The 14,164-nt window shown below is 35.3% G+C and overlaps 1 protein-coding gene across 2 annotated transcripts in view; it reads right to left on the reverse strand.

The window, feature by feature from the left end:
- LOC144972887 (DNA-dependent protein kinase catalytic subunit-like) overlaps positions 1-14,164 on the reverse strand; it is a 108,187-nt gene that overhangs the window by 47,944 nt on the left and 46,079 nt on the right. For both annotated transcript variants that reach the window (XM_078914670.1, XM_078914671.1), the window contains exons 42-55: positions 12,920-13,167; positions 12,580-12,715; positions 12,035-12,127; positions 11,628-11,692; positions 10,347-10,449; positions 7,205-7,332; positions 6,461-6,665; positions 4,425-4,603; positions 3,613-3,781; positions 2,974-3,039; positions 2,217-2,414; positions 1,448-1,504; positions 804-938; positions 173-292 (exon numbers count right to left, since the gene is read on the reverse strand). In XM_078914670.1, coding sequence (XP_078770796.1) covers positions 173-292; positions 804-938; positions 1,448-1,504; positions 2,217-2,414; positions 2,974-3,039; positions 3,613-3,781; positions 4,425-4,603; positions 6,461-6,665; positions 7,205-7,332; positions 10,347-10,449; positions 11,628-11,692; positions 12,035-12,127; positions 12,580-12,715; positions 12,920-13,167 — 1,902 coding nt within the window. The remainder of the gene's footprint in view (positions 1-172; positions 293-803; positions 939-1,447; positions 1,505-2,216; positions 2,415-2,973; positions 3,040-3,612; positions 3,782-4,424; positions 4,604-6,460; positions 6,666-7,204; positions 7,333-10,346; positions 10,450-11,627; positions 11,693-12,034; positions 12,128-12,579; positions 12,716-12,919; positions 13,168-14,164) is intronic.

Below are 14,164 nucleotides of genomic sequence, written 5' to 3' on the forward strand. Positions count from 1 at the left end.
GCAACAATAGAAGAAGTAGGCTATTTACATATCAAGCCTGTAATGCGTTTGCAAAATTATTTGTTACTAGTAATACAATATAACCATATTACAAGAATAAGAGCATACACATAGTGCCTTACCGCCATAAACCTGTGAGTCAAATCATAGCTTTAAAATTTTGATTACCAACCTGACTGCAGTTGATAACAAGTTTAGCAATAAACAGTTGGCAATTGACATGAGAAGAGCCAGTGGTCATCTTTTCATGAAGATAAGCCATCCACACAGGCATTTCCTTCGGAATATCACCCTTGAAACAAAAAAGAAATATTTCCAATTAAATCTAAGCTTTTGAAGCAAGACACAAATAGAACCACAAATGCCATTCCTATGGGTAATTCAATACATATTTCTATATCTCAAACATTTTCTCCACTAGAAAATTTTTAACTATCAAATTTACTTTATCTGAGAGAAATAGATGAACCTGACGTTGAAGAAGGCTGGTCTTTTCTTGCACAGTGAGGGGAAGGGAGGATGGGGGGGGGGGGGGGGGAAGGGTGCGTTCATGTGTTTTTCTTTCTACTTTATTAAACACTGTACAACAAAAACTTTTCAGATTTTGTAAAAAAAAATTGGTAAAAAATTGAAAACAAACAAATGAGCCAAACAAGGTGTGGAGAGCTCATCTTTTCCAACCAGCATAGCATATCAATCATAAAATGGATTCCGTTTTACATTCTTTAGAATAAGCATTAACAGTGAAACTCAGTTTAGAAGAAGCAGTCGGTTTTTATGAAAAAGATAAAAGAATGCCAAACCTTAGGGACTTGTGGTGAAATGCCAGACTGTTGCATGTGCTGCAAGAGGCCAATCAAAGGTGCCATGCACTCGTGCTGGTTCAAATCGTCCATCTCAAGCATGAGGCTGTTGGTAGTGGCATTTGACTCTGTTGCCTTTCAAGTTGAAGGTGTGCAGAAAATGGAACTAGATAAATGGTATTTTACTTATTGCTCTCTGTGACTTCGTAATTATTTTTTTTCTCTCTATTTTGTCAATATTTTTATCTCGTATCAATACTTTTCAGATATAAAATGATTTTTGACAAATTATAAGCCGTCTTGTGTTGATTCATGATGAGCTTGAAAGAATGAAAACTAAGGGGACAAATAAATGGTATGTTGATGATTGGTAGCACTGGCTTTGTTTGTATATTCTTTTCTCTTGTTCTATTCTTCAGTCCCAAAGCAGCAAGGTAATCATGATAAAATAATAGCCATTTAATAAAAATAAACTTAAATATTTGACTATTCAATCATTTCTATGATTTTGCTATGACTGACTCTTTTTTGTTTTGTTTAGAAAACTCAGATAAAGAGATACATACACATTGAGTCACAATTCCAGATGGTTGTAATCAATTTTTTAATGGAAATATGAGAAAAAAGGAGAGACATCAACTTACCTCGCTCTCACTGGACAGAGATTTCATCTTCCTTTTTCTTGGGACACCTGAACTAGACTGGAAAAAAGGAGTGGGAGGAGAGGAATAAAAAAGGGGATGAGAGAAATAGATATGAATGCCACACAAATAAACAGTTGTTTTTTTTTTAATGTTCCAGCTCACCAATAAACTATGAAACATGCCAGAGACAGCCAGAGTCATCTTCGAAGCAGAGATTTTCTAGAGACCAACCTTGCGGCACTATTTTGAACAATCTGTAGCTGCTAGAGCTTACTGTCTAAATTAAAAGATTGTTTGGCTTATGTGGTCCAGAATGACTGTTATATGGCATGATATGATATGATATCACATGATATATGATATATGAAATGATATGGTATGATATGATATGATACGATATGATATGATATGATATATGATATGATATGATATATGATATGATATGGTATGATATGATATGATACGATAAATATGATATGATATGATATTATGATGAATGATATGAATGATATGAATATATGATATATGATACGCATGACATGATATGAGATGATATATGATATGATATGATATGACATGATATGATATGGTAGGATAAGATATGATATGATGCCTTATTCTGAGCTTGGTGTGGCCATGTGCCTTAATTTTCCAACATCTGACAGCTGATTAAAAGTCAATATGAAATATGAATGTTTTCAAGTTCCTCTTTTGCAGTAAATCTCTAAACAGATGGAATTCCCACTTGTATTGTTTTGGGATGTCTTACCTGTCCTGAGACATGTTGATTAAAGTCATATTGGCTGAGATCATCACTCAGACTGCTGTCAGCTAGGTACTGAGATGCAAGATGAAGGGAAGGAGTCACAAGGTCCATTGACGTTCCCTCTTTCCCATTGTCCTCTAATTGTTGTTCCTTTACTTCCTTACGAAGCGATATGAATTTCTGGTGCCGCTGCAGAGGTGCCTTTATATAAAATATTGATGAAACGCATCAAAGAAAAAATGATTGCACATAAAATAATATGTTGAGAGAGGGAGAGAGAGAGAGAGAGAGAGAGAGAGAGAGAGAGAGAGAGAGAGAGAGAGAGAGAGAGAGAGAGAGAGATTTATCCTATTTAAAGGACAGGAAGCAATTATTTTGTTATTCCACAGTGCAAAAGCTAGAAAATGCTTAAATGGGACTTATGTAATAAATACACTACTCAAAGTAAAATTGTAATGATCTTATAAAATATATAGGTGATTTTACTCAAAATACCTCCTCTCTTTTACTCTCTTTTCTTCCTCCTAAATTTCATAACTGACGATTATGTCAATGATTCATGATCGGTACAGTTATCTGGATTATAAGAAAATATTGAATGACTTTTATCAATGGTTTTTGAGAGTTTGCAATTATAGCCAGATTTTAAATCAATATTAAAATAAGACAATCTCCCCCCCCCCCCCCCCCCCCCCCCCCACCTTCCTCCAAAGAAAAAAAAATTTTTTTTAATAAAAATAATAATAAATAAAATTCTCACCACTAGCTCCGCCGTGAATTCATAGTTTTTCTCTTTACATATTATGTTGTCTAGTAGAAATTGTCCCTGTAGCAAAAAACATGAAAAAAAATTATACATTCTCATTTCATGTCTACATAGAGCACATTGTTACGTAGATTTTGACTTTTTAAGGCATCTGCTGTTTCAATTTTAATGAAAAGAATCAATCATAAATTCCTGGTTTATCAAACTGTAAAAAGCACTGCAGACTGGTAAAATAAATAGAAAAATAGACATAGCATATTTCCATAGGTTTACCATTCAAAATGTCCTTCACAATCCTTTATTTATTCCCATAGTTGATTATATGAAATCATATTTCCATTCCATACAGTGAAAGACATCTCCTAGGCGTCCTTTTTTGTACTAACAGTCTTACAATATCCACCACCCCCTATAGAGAGACGTTCATTCACACCAGAGTCGAGTAATGTATGAATAGTGCATTACCCAAGGACACCACTGTAATTCATCCAACCACTGGCCACGATTAATGTTATGTGATTTTTGTGACAAGCACACCGCTGATGAAATTACTTCAATCGTATGGAACTTGATTACGTGGAAATCATCCCAAACTTGAGAATAGATAGACTATGTAGATCCTATCTAGGTTACCTTAGCAGGATTATCTTGAAATAAAAAGCCTTTGTAGAACTTCATGTCTGTTTGTACACAGGAAATGATGGTGATTAGCAAGTTGTAGGCAAAGCAATGGTACTGTCTTCTTAGCTCACACAATATGGTGTCCCCTCTCACATCCTCACTCTTGGCTTCTTGAGCAGCTCTGTCATTGAAGCAAAATAATGCAAAAGATAATATCTCTCTAAAACAAAACGAAATAAATAATAAGCTGCAGGAAGCTGTGGACTTTGAAAGTGTAGAAGAAAAAGTTTTAAACATCTTAAAAAAAAGAACCAAATAATCAACAAGGTGATAATACCTGCATATTGCGTTCCACAACTTTCCCACATTTTTGTTCATTTTTCCTACAAATAATGAATTTACCAAAAGTGAATCAGATCCATCTAAATACAAATTAAAAGAACATCTTTTTATTTTGAATTTGCACTGATGACAGCATTACTTAATCAAAAACATTATAATTGTAATTGACTTGTCAATTCCGATAAAAAAGCAATGAAGAACCTCTATCAAAATGTTTCTTTGCTAAGCATTAGTTCTTATCACAACAATCTTCTTTTTTTTTTAAATTGTAGAAACAAGTCCAATTTCTACTAAGGGTAAAACAGCCTTTTGTCAAACTGTTTGCCACCACAAACTTTTCGTATTTAATCTCATTTTTAAAGCCTAAATGTGAATCAAACTAGCATCAAAGTGAATAACAAAATCAATCCTTAATCTGGTTTTAAGCACCATTTAACTATAAAAATCAAAAACACATAGAGAACCACAGGGTTTTAACTTACTTTGTAATCTTCATAGTCATTTCTTTTCCCGTCTCTGCTTTACCCTGACAGAACTTAAGATTGATTGTTGATGACTTTGTATTTACTTCGTCTTTATTCAGTCGTGAGTACATCCTTTCTAACAACTGAAATGTGCCTATCTTGTTTGTCAACTGAACCTCTAATGCTGACTCCGTTGTCTAGAGGGAAAAATATTATACAAATGCTTTTTTTTTAAATATGAAAAAAAAAACATCTAATTTTATTCAATGTCCAATCTAAAAAATGTCAAAGAAGTATAGAACAGGTGCATGCATTTCAATTGTGTCAAAAATTAAAATATTAAATTACACTCTCACCAGATGATAAGAGGGATGGTGTTCCATTTCAGCTTAAAACAGCTAATCTTTTAATTATTGCTTCTACGAGTGTTTTTTTTTTAATGTTCATATCAATAATAAGTTTTCATTAACATCACTGTCATCATCATCATCATTTTAATCATCACACCATCATGCTTTCTTTAATCTCCTTTTATTATTGTTTATAATATCATTTCTCATGTTATATTTTTATCTTTTTTATTTTACTTTGTTTTTTGTCCCTCTGTATTCATCATCATCATCATCATTGCCTTTTTCACCCTGGGTCAGGGTATAGGCCACAGACAAACAGTTTCCATCCTTCTCTATCCTGAGCTAACTTTTTAATCTCATTCCAGGTCTTACCACTTCTCTGTATATCAGCTTCTTTAATTCTTCTCCATGTTCCTCGTGGCCTTCCCCTTGATCTTCTGCCCTGAGGGTTCCAGTCCAATACTTTCTGTGTTATAGTGGAGTCATTCTTTCTAAACGTGTGTCCAATCCATCTCCATCGTCTTCTTCCTATTTCCTCTCCCACTGGTTTCTGCTGTGTTCTTTTCCATACTTCTTCATTCTATATTCTATCCATCCATTTTATTCTGAGTAGCCTACGCATGCACCTGTTTACGAAAATCTGTACCCTCCTTATACATGCCTGTGATGCATTCCAAGTTTCACATCCATACAGTAGGACAGACTTCACATTTGAGTTGAAAAGTCTTAGCTTTAGTCGAAGGGAGATATCTTTAGTTCTCCAAACTCTGTTCAAAGATGTGAATGCAGCCTGTGCCTTTCCTATTCGTGCTTTCACCTCTGCTTCCGTGCCTCCATCCTTGTCAATTATACTTCCGAGATAGCAGAAAGTGTCTATATCTTCGAGTGACTGATCTTTTACTTTGATCTGCTCCCTTTGACGCGTACCTATCCTCAAGACCTTTGACTTTGCAGGGTGAATTCTTAGACCAATTGATTCCGAGAGGCTGTTTATAATTGTGGTTTTTTATTGCATCTGGTCCTGGGTGTGGGACAAAAGAGCCAGATCATCTGCAAAATCCAGATCATCCAACTGTGTCCAGGGGGTCCACTGTATCCCATTTCTTCGCCCTTTGGAGGTTTCTTTCATTAGCCAATCAATGGCAAGGATGAACAGGAATGGTGAGAGCAAGCATCCCTGTTTGACACCAGTCTTAATTTCGAAGCTGTCAGTAAGCTGATCTTCATGTACAACCCTGCAACTTGATCCTTCATACATTTCCTTAATGACGTTTACTATCTTTTCAGGGAGTCCAAAATGTGCCAGAATTTTCCACAATGTTGCTCTGTCAATACTGTCGAAAGCCTTCTCATAATCCAGAAAGTTGACAATAAGAGGAGAGTTCCATTCTATAGACTGTTCCACTATGACTCGCAGAGAGGCAATCTGGTCGGTGGTTGAACGTTTTTTCCGGAAACCTGCCTGTTCGTCCAGCAGTTTAGCATCTCCCTCTGTATTACGTATTACAATTTCCATTTGAGTCTGATATGTAATCTACAAGTAACAACCATTGACTTCGCTTCGGCCTCATAGTTTTGATTTTTTAAATTTTTTTTTCATTAATTCATTTTAACCTACAAAATTCATAATATATGAAAGCATTATACAACATTTCTTTCAATGTTCAAATGATTTTCTAAGGCTGAGGTTAATGAACTTACCTTAAGCTTTGTGTCCAAATGCTGTACCAGTTCAAGAATGTGGTCAGAGAAGAATTCAATGACACAAGCAGTTGTGGCAAACTGGAGCATGAGCAGGCAAACTTTCTCCACAGCAATTCTACGAATTTGAGGGGCAAAGCATTCCTCTTTGGTGAAAATGTTGTATGCTACATCAAGGGCTGGTTTCTGATTTGCTGATGGAAGTCTGTTTTTGGAGTTTAATACAAAAATTGAGAATTCTTGCAAAGAAAGCAGTCTTACCATTACAAACATTTAATGTCCTTGTACTTTCTATCAAAATCATTTTTAATTTTACTTCTCATTAAGCTACTGGGGGTCTCGATCCCGGGTAAAGTCAAGATTTTTTTGATTGCCCTGTTCACCTAGCAGTGAATCAATAGCTGGTGGAAAGTATTTTGCGATAGACACACATTCTATCCAAAGGATAGCAAGCAAAGGTTACTATCCATTTCACACCATACAAACCGGAATAAACTCCGGCTCTATGGGCCTAATCGGTCTGAATGATTATTCATTTACTCATTTAGCAATCACGTTTGTGAAAAATTTACTGTTATCAGGAATTTTTTTAAAAATCTTTGCTCAGAAAAAGCAAACAACCGCCATCATTCTCCTCCTCCACCTCCTCCTCGTTATCATCATCATCATCATCATCATCATCATCATCATCATCATCATCGTCGTCAGTACAGCAGCAGCAACATTTTGTCATTAATATCACACCTTTCGATCAGCCTCCCAATACTTTCTTGCATAGCTACTTGATGACAATGTTGTTTCTCTTTACACAAAATGCTAATGATGAGCTCCAGAAGAACGAGGCTTCCAGTCATTTCCATAGCAACCAAGAGCTGAAAACAATATTTGATTCTTTGAAAACGATAATGCAGCAACTGAATTCATTCAAATATTATATCATAGTTAACTCACTCCAACTCCAACACTTGAGGAATAACTTCCATGACCAATTTGATTGATGATAAATATCATATTCTGTTCCATGTCAATCAGGCCCCCATCAAGCATCATCAAAAAAATATATTATCTAAATTCAAAATACAAACACAGACATACAAAAACCCAGTATATAAGCAATGTTGAATATAATGGGCCAATCTACCATTCTAACAATTTAGATTAATAGTTGTTTGCCTGGTGCCTTTGTAAATAATCTCTCCTTATCCCTGCTATAAAAGGAAGAGAGAAATGGAAAGAGAGAGAGAGAGAGAAAGAGAGGAAGAGAGAGAGAGAGAGAGAGAGAGAGAGAGAGAGAGAGAGAGAGAGAGAGAGAGAGGGGGGGGGGAGAGAGAGAGAGAGTAAAGTAAAATTGACATATTTTAAAAGGAGAGACCTCATATTATGTCAACCTTCATGTGTGTGTATATTATGTGTGTGTGTGTGTGTGTGTGTGTGTGTGTGTGTGTGTGTGTGTGTGTGTGTGTGTGTGTGTGTCTGAGTGTGTGTTGCTTAAAGAATTGAGCAAGAGTAAAAATCTTACTCAAGGAAAAATAAAGGTATAAATTTTCTTCGCCTTTTACAGTTTTTATTAAGGGAATCTTTTTTTTTTTAATGGTATTGATTCAACTCTTAAATCACTGTATTGCATCCAAGAGACTATGTTTTTGTTTTGTTTTTCAGGGTTTTACGGCACTTGCAACACATTAAGGTCATATCAGCGCCAGTAAAAAGGAAAAAATGGGATAGTAAAAAGTTCTAGAATTACAATAAAGCATCCAAGAAAAGGGAAGACAGGGGAATTGGTTCAAATAAGAAACGGGTATAGATTCCAAAAGCACACTATCAAAGTACTTGGTTTGAGATCACTAAAAGTCTCATCCAGACACAAGCACGGGTCCCCGCTAAGATGAACACACTCAAATGTTTTACAAATCATATATAATATAAAGGAAGCATAATACAGTGCATAACAGAGAGATGATTTACAACGAAAATAATATCATCTCCCAAAACTAACTAGACATTCGACTGTTTCCCTCTCAGCCAGGGCATCCGGCCAGGACCAGGACAAAACCAAGTAATCTCATTCCAAGACAAAGACAGAAAGCATGTTGCAAAACAGATATAAGGGGATAGAAGACACAGTATGTACCCCCCTGCCCACTATGGGCCAAGAGACTTTCAACAAGGGAAGATAACTCAGTCAAAACAGGATCTGAATATAATGTATCACAGCAAAAGGAAAGACTTTGTGGAAAACAACCATTCTGTCCAAAAGGTAGCAAGCAAATGTAACAGTCTGTTTTAAACACGGTAACTGGAATAAGCTCCTGGTTCTTGGACCCAGATCTAAAAAGGCAATTAATGAGAAAATTCTTTCTATTAAATCTGACAGAAAGTACTTCATAATTTGTAAAGTCTGGCGTCTTATCCAAAGGGTAAATAACAATAGTCAAAATAAATGGAAGCTTCAATCTAACAGATGATATGGACAGTTTGTTAATTAAATTGAACAAAGTTTGTCCTTCAAAGCCTTGAGGGTCTGTGGAGTCGGGAGTTCATCCTGGTTTCTATAAAAAGTAATAAACAAAAATGAATAAAACAGCTTCAAAAAAGAACAAAATAACAAACACAGAACACTTTGGGCTTAAAACCCTTCTTCAGCCAACAACAACAGAAAAAAGAATAAAAACATAAATACGTTAAAAATTTAGGTGTCTATTTTGATTCAGAAATGAGAATGTCAGCTCACATTTCTGCTCTCTGTAAATCTTTATACTTTCAATTGAAGAAAATCAGTTCGATCCGTCAGTATATTGCAATTGGAACATGTAAAACATTGGTTGTTTCCCTCATTTTTTCGAAACTAGATTATTGTAACTCGCTGCTTGTCAACTTGCCTCAGGCTTCTATTAAACAATTACAACTACTGCAAAACAGTGCAGCAAGATTAGTTTTTGGCAAAAAAAATTTGATCATGCAACCCCTTGGTTGGCCTCTCTCCATTGGTTGCCCATTGAAAAGCGCACATATTACAAAGCAGCGTGTCTTGTTTATAAGTGTTTGACTGGTATAGCACCGGCATATCTCACAGATCACGTGGTCATGTGTAAATTTGAAAATTACACTTTAAGATCATGTAATGACCAAACGAAAATTTCGGAAAAAAGATCAAGAACAAAATTTGGTGATAGATCGTTTGCTTGTTTCGGCCCCAAGATTTGGAATGAACTACCACATGGTCTGAGGGAGTGCAAGTCTTTACCTACTTTTAAAAAGAATCTGAAGACACATTTTTACTGTATTTGTTTTTCTTGACTCTATATGAATCCTTGATTTGGCTATGAATTATTATTGTTGTTATTATTATTATAATTTTTTTTTTTTTATCTATTTTTTTTTTCCACTTAAAATTGATATTTATATTGTAAAGTGCCCAGAGCTTGTGTTTTACACGAGAATGAGCGCTATATAAATGTCTATTATTATTATTATTATTATTATTATTCATTGCCAAAAAAAACAAACAAAAAAAAACAGATCGACGATTAATATTTCATATGTCCTCTCTATTGAAGAAAAATCCTGGAGAGGACATACGAAATATTTAGTCGTCGATATGTTTTTTGACATAGCAAGATTTTTCTTGAACAGAGAGGACATACGAAATATTCAGTCATCAATCTGGTTTTTTAGTGATGTATTTATGTTTTTATTGTTTTTTTGTTATGGGCTGAAGAAGGGTTTGGAGCCCGAAACGTTCCGTGTTTGGTATTTAGTTCTTTTTTTAACCTGTTATACTCCGAGTACTATTTAGCATTACAGAACCAGGGTAAACTCCAGCCCCATGGTCTTAAAACTTTAAAGGACTGCCTTTTTTCCGAGTGAGAATCAACTAATGTCATACCTTATTCAATGCAGAGATGTAATCATTGTAATTGCTTGTTCCAGGGCTGAACTCTGAACTTTTGTGTGGAAAAGTGTCAGCAACAAAACTGTTCAAGGCATTCCTTGTTTTGGTAAGAAAAGCAATATGTTTGTGGACAAATGACAAAAAAAGTAAGCTCATCATCGTATCAACATCATCATCATCACTATAATCAGATTGTCATTATCATCATAATCATCATCATATCGTCATCAACATCATCATCACCATTAACACCATCACCACAACCTAACATCACAATCATCATCATGACCACCATCTTCAACATCATCATCACTATCATCATCATCATCATCATCATTTTTATCTTTATCACCATCATCACCGTTGCCATCATCATCCTCAATATCATTGAAACCAACATTTATAAAAATTAAATATAAGAATTGTTCCAAATTGGTCTTACTGTGCTTTTAATTTGTTCTTATTTAATATTTATCTGTATATTTTTTTAAAACTTTTTTTGTTTTGTTTTTGACAAATAAAAAAAAAATTGATTTGTGTCTGAAAAAAAAATTGTCTCAAAGAGCTTTACAAGGGATGCCAGGCCAACAGTAATCATTAACCTGTAGGACGAGACATCACATCCATTAGGCGATGTTACATTTTTTTGGACAGAACAAAGCTGTTAACGGCCTCATACTCACTTTACACATGAGTACGGTGAGAGAATGTGAGTGAAGAGCCTTTTCCAAAGACTCAACTATGCGTCAAGCGAGGCTTGAACCCAGGACCTTCCGATACCAAAGCGAGTGTCATACCACAAGACCAAATAGCTGATCTTGAAAACTGCCCTGTTAGCAGGGCAAATATTGCGGGTCAATATCATAACGTAAAAAAAGGTTACCTTCGACACAACTACCAATTTACTTGTGTACCGTGGAAAGGTGTGATTAAGACCAGCCCCCTAGTGTGCCCCCCCCCCCCCCCCCATTGAAAAGTATTAAACAAATATTGGTGAAATTGGTGAAATGTATACCCACATATTAGAAAAAGAACATTGGACAGGTTATTTAAATGTCAAGAAATATCATATAAAGATGTTTTTAAAAAGTGGTCTAAGACATCATTTAGGGGCTGGTCTTAATCATCCCCTTCCACAGCATGACATCAAACTAAGTCAGCTCATGCTGAAAAAAAAAAAATGCATGTGTCAAGCTGCAAAAAATAAGTATAAATCATGAATCAATTTAATACACATAAATGTAAATGATGATATTTCTTGTAGACAAAACTCACTTGAGCATTTCTTCCTTAGCTTTGGATACTGAAGCAAAGAAAGGCAAAAGGGATAGAACTTCATTCTGAAAAAAAAAAAATCACAGAGTACTGTCGTAGTCATCATCATCGTCATCCTCATCCTCATCATTATCATCATCATCGTCATTTTTGTCATAACTAACATTTGATTACCACAATCAACATATTTACAAATATACTTCTCAACACTGTTGTGAAGTGTGGAACTTAAAGACAAAATAATTTTCCTGATCATGATAATAATCATAACAATAACAACAATAATAATAATAATAATCTATAATCTAAAAAAAAAATATAGGGTTGGGTTTTCATAGAAAATAAATCTCACAAAACTCTTTCCCAATGGTCAATGCCCATCAATCATTATTATAATCCAAACAAACCTTAAAGCTCAGAGGGCTGTTGCGTTCTGTGAGCAGAGAAATGTACATCTCAAAAACAGGAAGGAAATACTGATGGTTCTCGTTGCTTGCAACCTGAAAATAAGTTAGATTAGATGATTAAATTGAGCGGAAAGGGTAGCGGTAGATAACTGGTCCTGGCACTGATATGACCTGTAAGTGTCACATGCACAATTAAACTCCTAAACCTGAGCTTAGTGGAGAGTTTTTGACAAAGTATTCCTATGTACAAGGGGTTCCTGGTGGCTCAATTGGCAATAAACTTGAATCACTAGCAAAGAGACTGATTCTGGGATGAGTCGATTTTTTTTTTTTTTGGTTTTTTTTTTTTTTATTTGTCTGCTCTGTCATCCTAGTGGTAATTGGATAGTTGGGGCCTGCAGAATGTCCTTTGTGATGGGCGTCTGTCCTATCCAGAGAGTAACCAGCAATTGTTTTGGTCTTGTTTAGTGCTACAAATAAATAATGGATTAACTCCATAAGCTTTATAGGTCTGAGGGATTTTTTTTTTCAATTAATAGACTTACCTGACTGTCTACAAGCAAAATCTTGGTGAGAACTCCAAAGGCCAGTTTTTGAGTCTGAAGCGTTGACCCTTTACTCCATAGAATCGCAAGCTTCTTCCATTGGCCCAAGACAGCATTGCAGACAGTAACACCCTCTCTGGAATGACAGTATCAATCATCATTTTGGAAGCTCTCTCTCTCTCTCTCTCTCTCTCTCTCTCTCTCTCTCTCTCTCTCTCTCTCTCTCTCTCATATACATATCACTCACACACACACACACACACACACACACACACACACAAACTTATCTAGACGAACAAAAGCATTGATTAAAAATAATTGAGAAAAAATGAAATCGTACCTTTTCCTCAGGGATTTGTCTCTCCCAACATGATCAAGTATAGCTACCAATATAGCACTAACACGCTCGCTATCAGCATGCACCTTTGAACACAGAATGCTGACTTCATTTCTCTTTGACATGACCAAATGATCTAAAAGGGCTGGTCTGAGGCATGAGAAGAACCAGTCCCCATGGCATATTGTCGTGTTGGAACTGTTTGTGTCTAATTTTGTCTTGTCCATTAGCAGTAAGATTAGATCTTCAGTCTGAGAGTTAAAAATATTAAAGTTAATTATAAAATCTTGAGCTTGTGCTTGAGCTTTATATATACAGCACAATATCTACTAAACATGCTAAAAGAAAAGTGGTTTACAAAGAGTCCCTGACCAATAGCAACATGTAACATGTAGAATGAGACATCATATCGTGCCTTTTAGGCAATATTACAATTTTTTCCCAACAGAGACAACGCTGTTAACAGCCAGGTACTCATTTTACACCTCAGTACAGTGAGAGAATGTGAGTAAAGAGCCTTTTCCAAGGACTCAACTATGCGCCGAGTGAGGCTCAAAGTCAGGACCTTCTGATTTAAAAGCGAGTGTCATATCACAAAACTAAAGAGCTGCACAAAATCATTAAAGTTATCTATAGTGTTGTGTACAGTGGTGTTAGTTTTGGAGGTTTGTTTGATAGTTTTTTTTATGGGGGGGGGGGGTTGTTTTGGGTTTTTTTTATCAATTTCAAAGTGCTAACAACACTTTTTGTGTATTTCAGCACCAATAAAAAAAGTGAATTGTGGCAAGCTTCGATTCAGTAATGAGTCAAAATCAAAGAGAAAGTGTATTTCTAACACATTTTAGGTTCTTGTAAATTATTATTCTTGAACCATTTAAAAACCGATTCTGATTGTATTAAAAAAATTTCTCTCTACCTGATACATTTTGGCGAAAAGTCAGATCCTTAAATCCTGCCCTGCACAGTATGTCTAAAAATAGTAACTTTTTTTTTTGTTGTTCTTTATCCTTGCCAGCAAGATAGGTGAATAACTTTCTCCACATTGAATCCAACAGACTAAAAGTGGTTAATGTTACACACAAGTTTGATCATTGGTTACTGCCGAGGATCTGAATGACCATTATATCATCTATATCTACAAAGGCCTAAGACAAATGAAATAAGAGTTTTTCAGCTCTAAGAATTAGATTGTATTTCTCAAAACAAATAAGTACTTTTTAAAATTAGTAAAACTCAGGAGAGAAAATT

Source organism: Berghia stephanieae, chromosome 5 (genome assembly GCF_034508935.2).
Source record: "Berghia stephanieae isolate SIO BIC M18660-M18661 chromosome 5, UCSD_Bste_1.3, whole genome shotgun sequence".
NCBI lineage: Eukaryota > Metazoa > Mollusca > Gastropoda > Nudibranchia > Aeolidiidae > Berghia > Berghia stephanieae.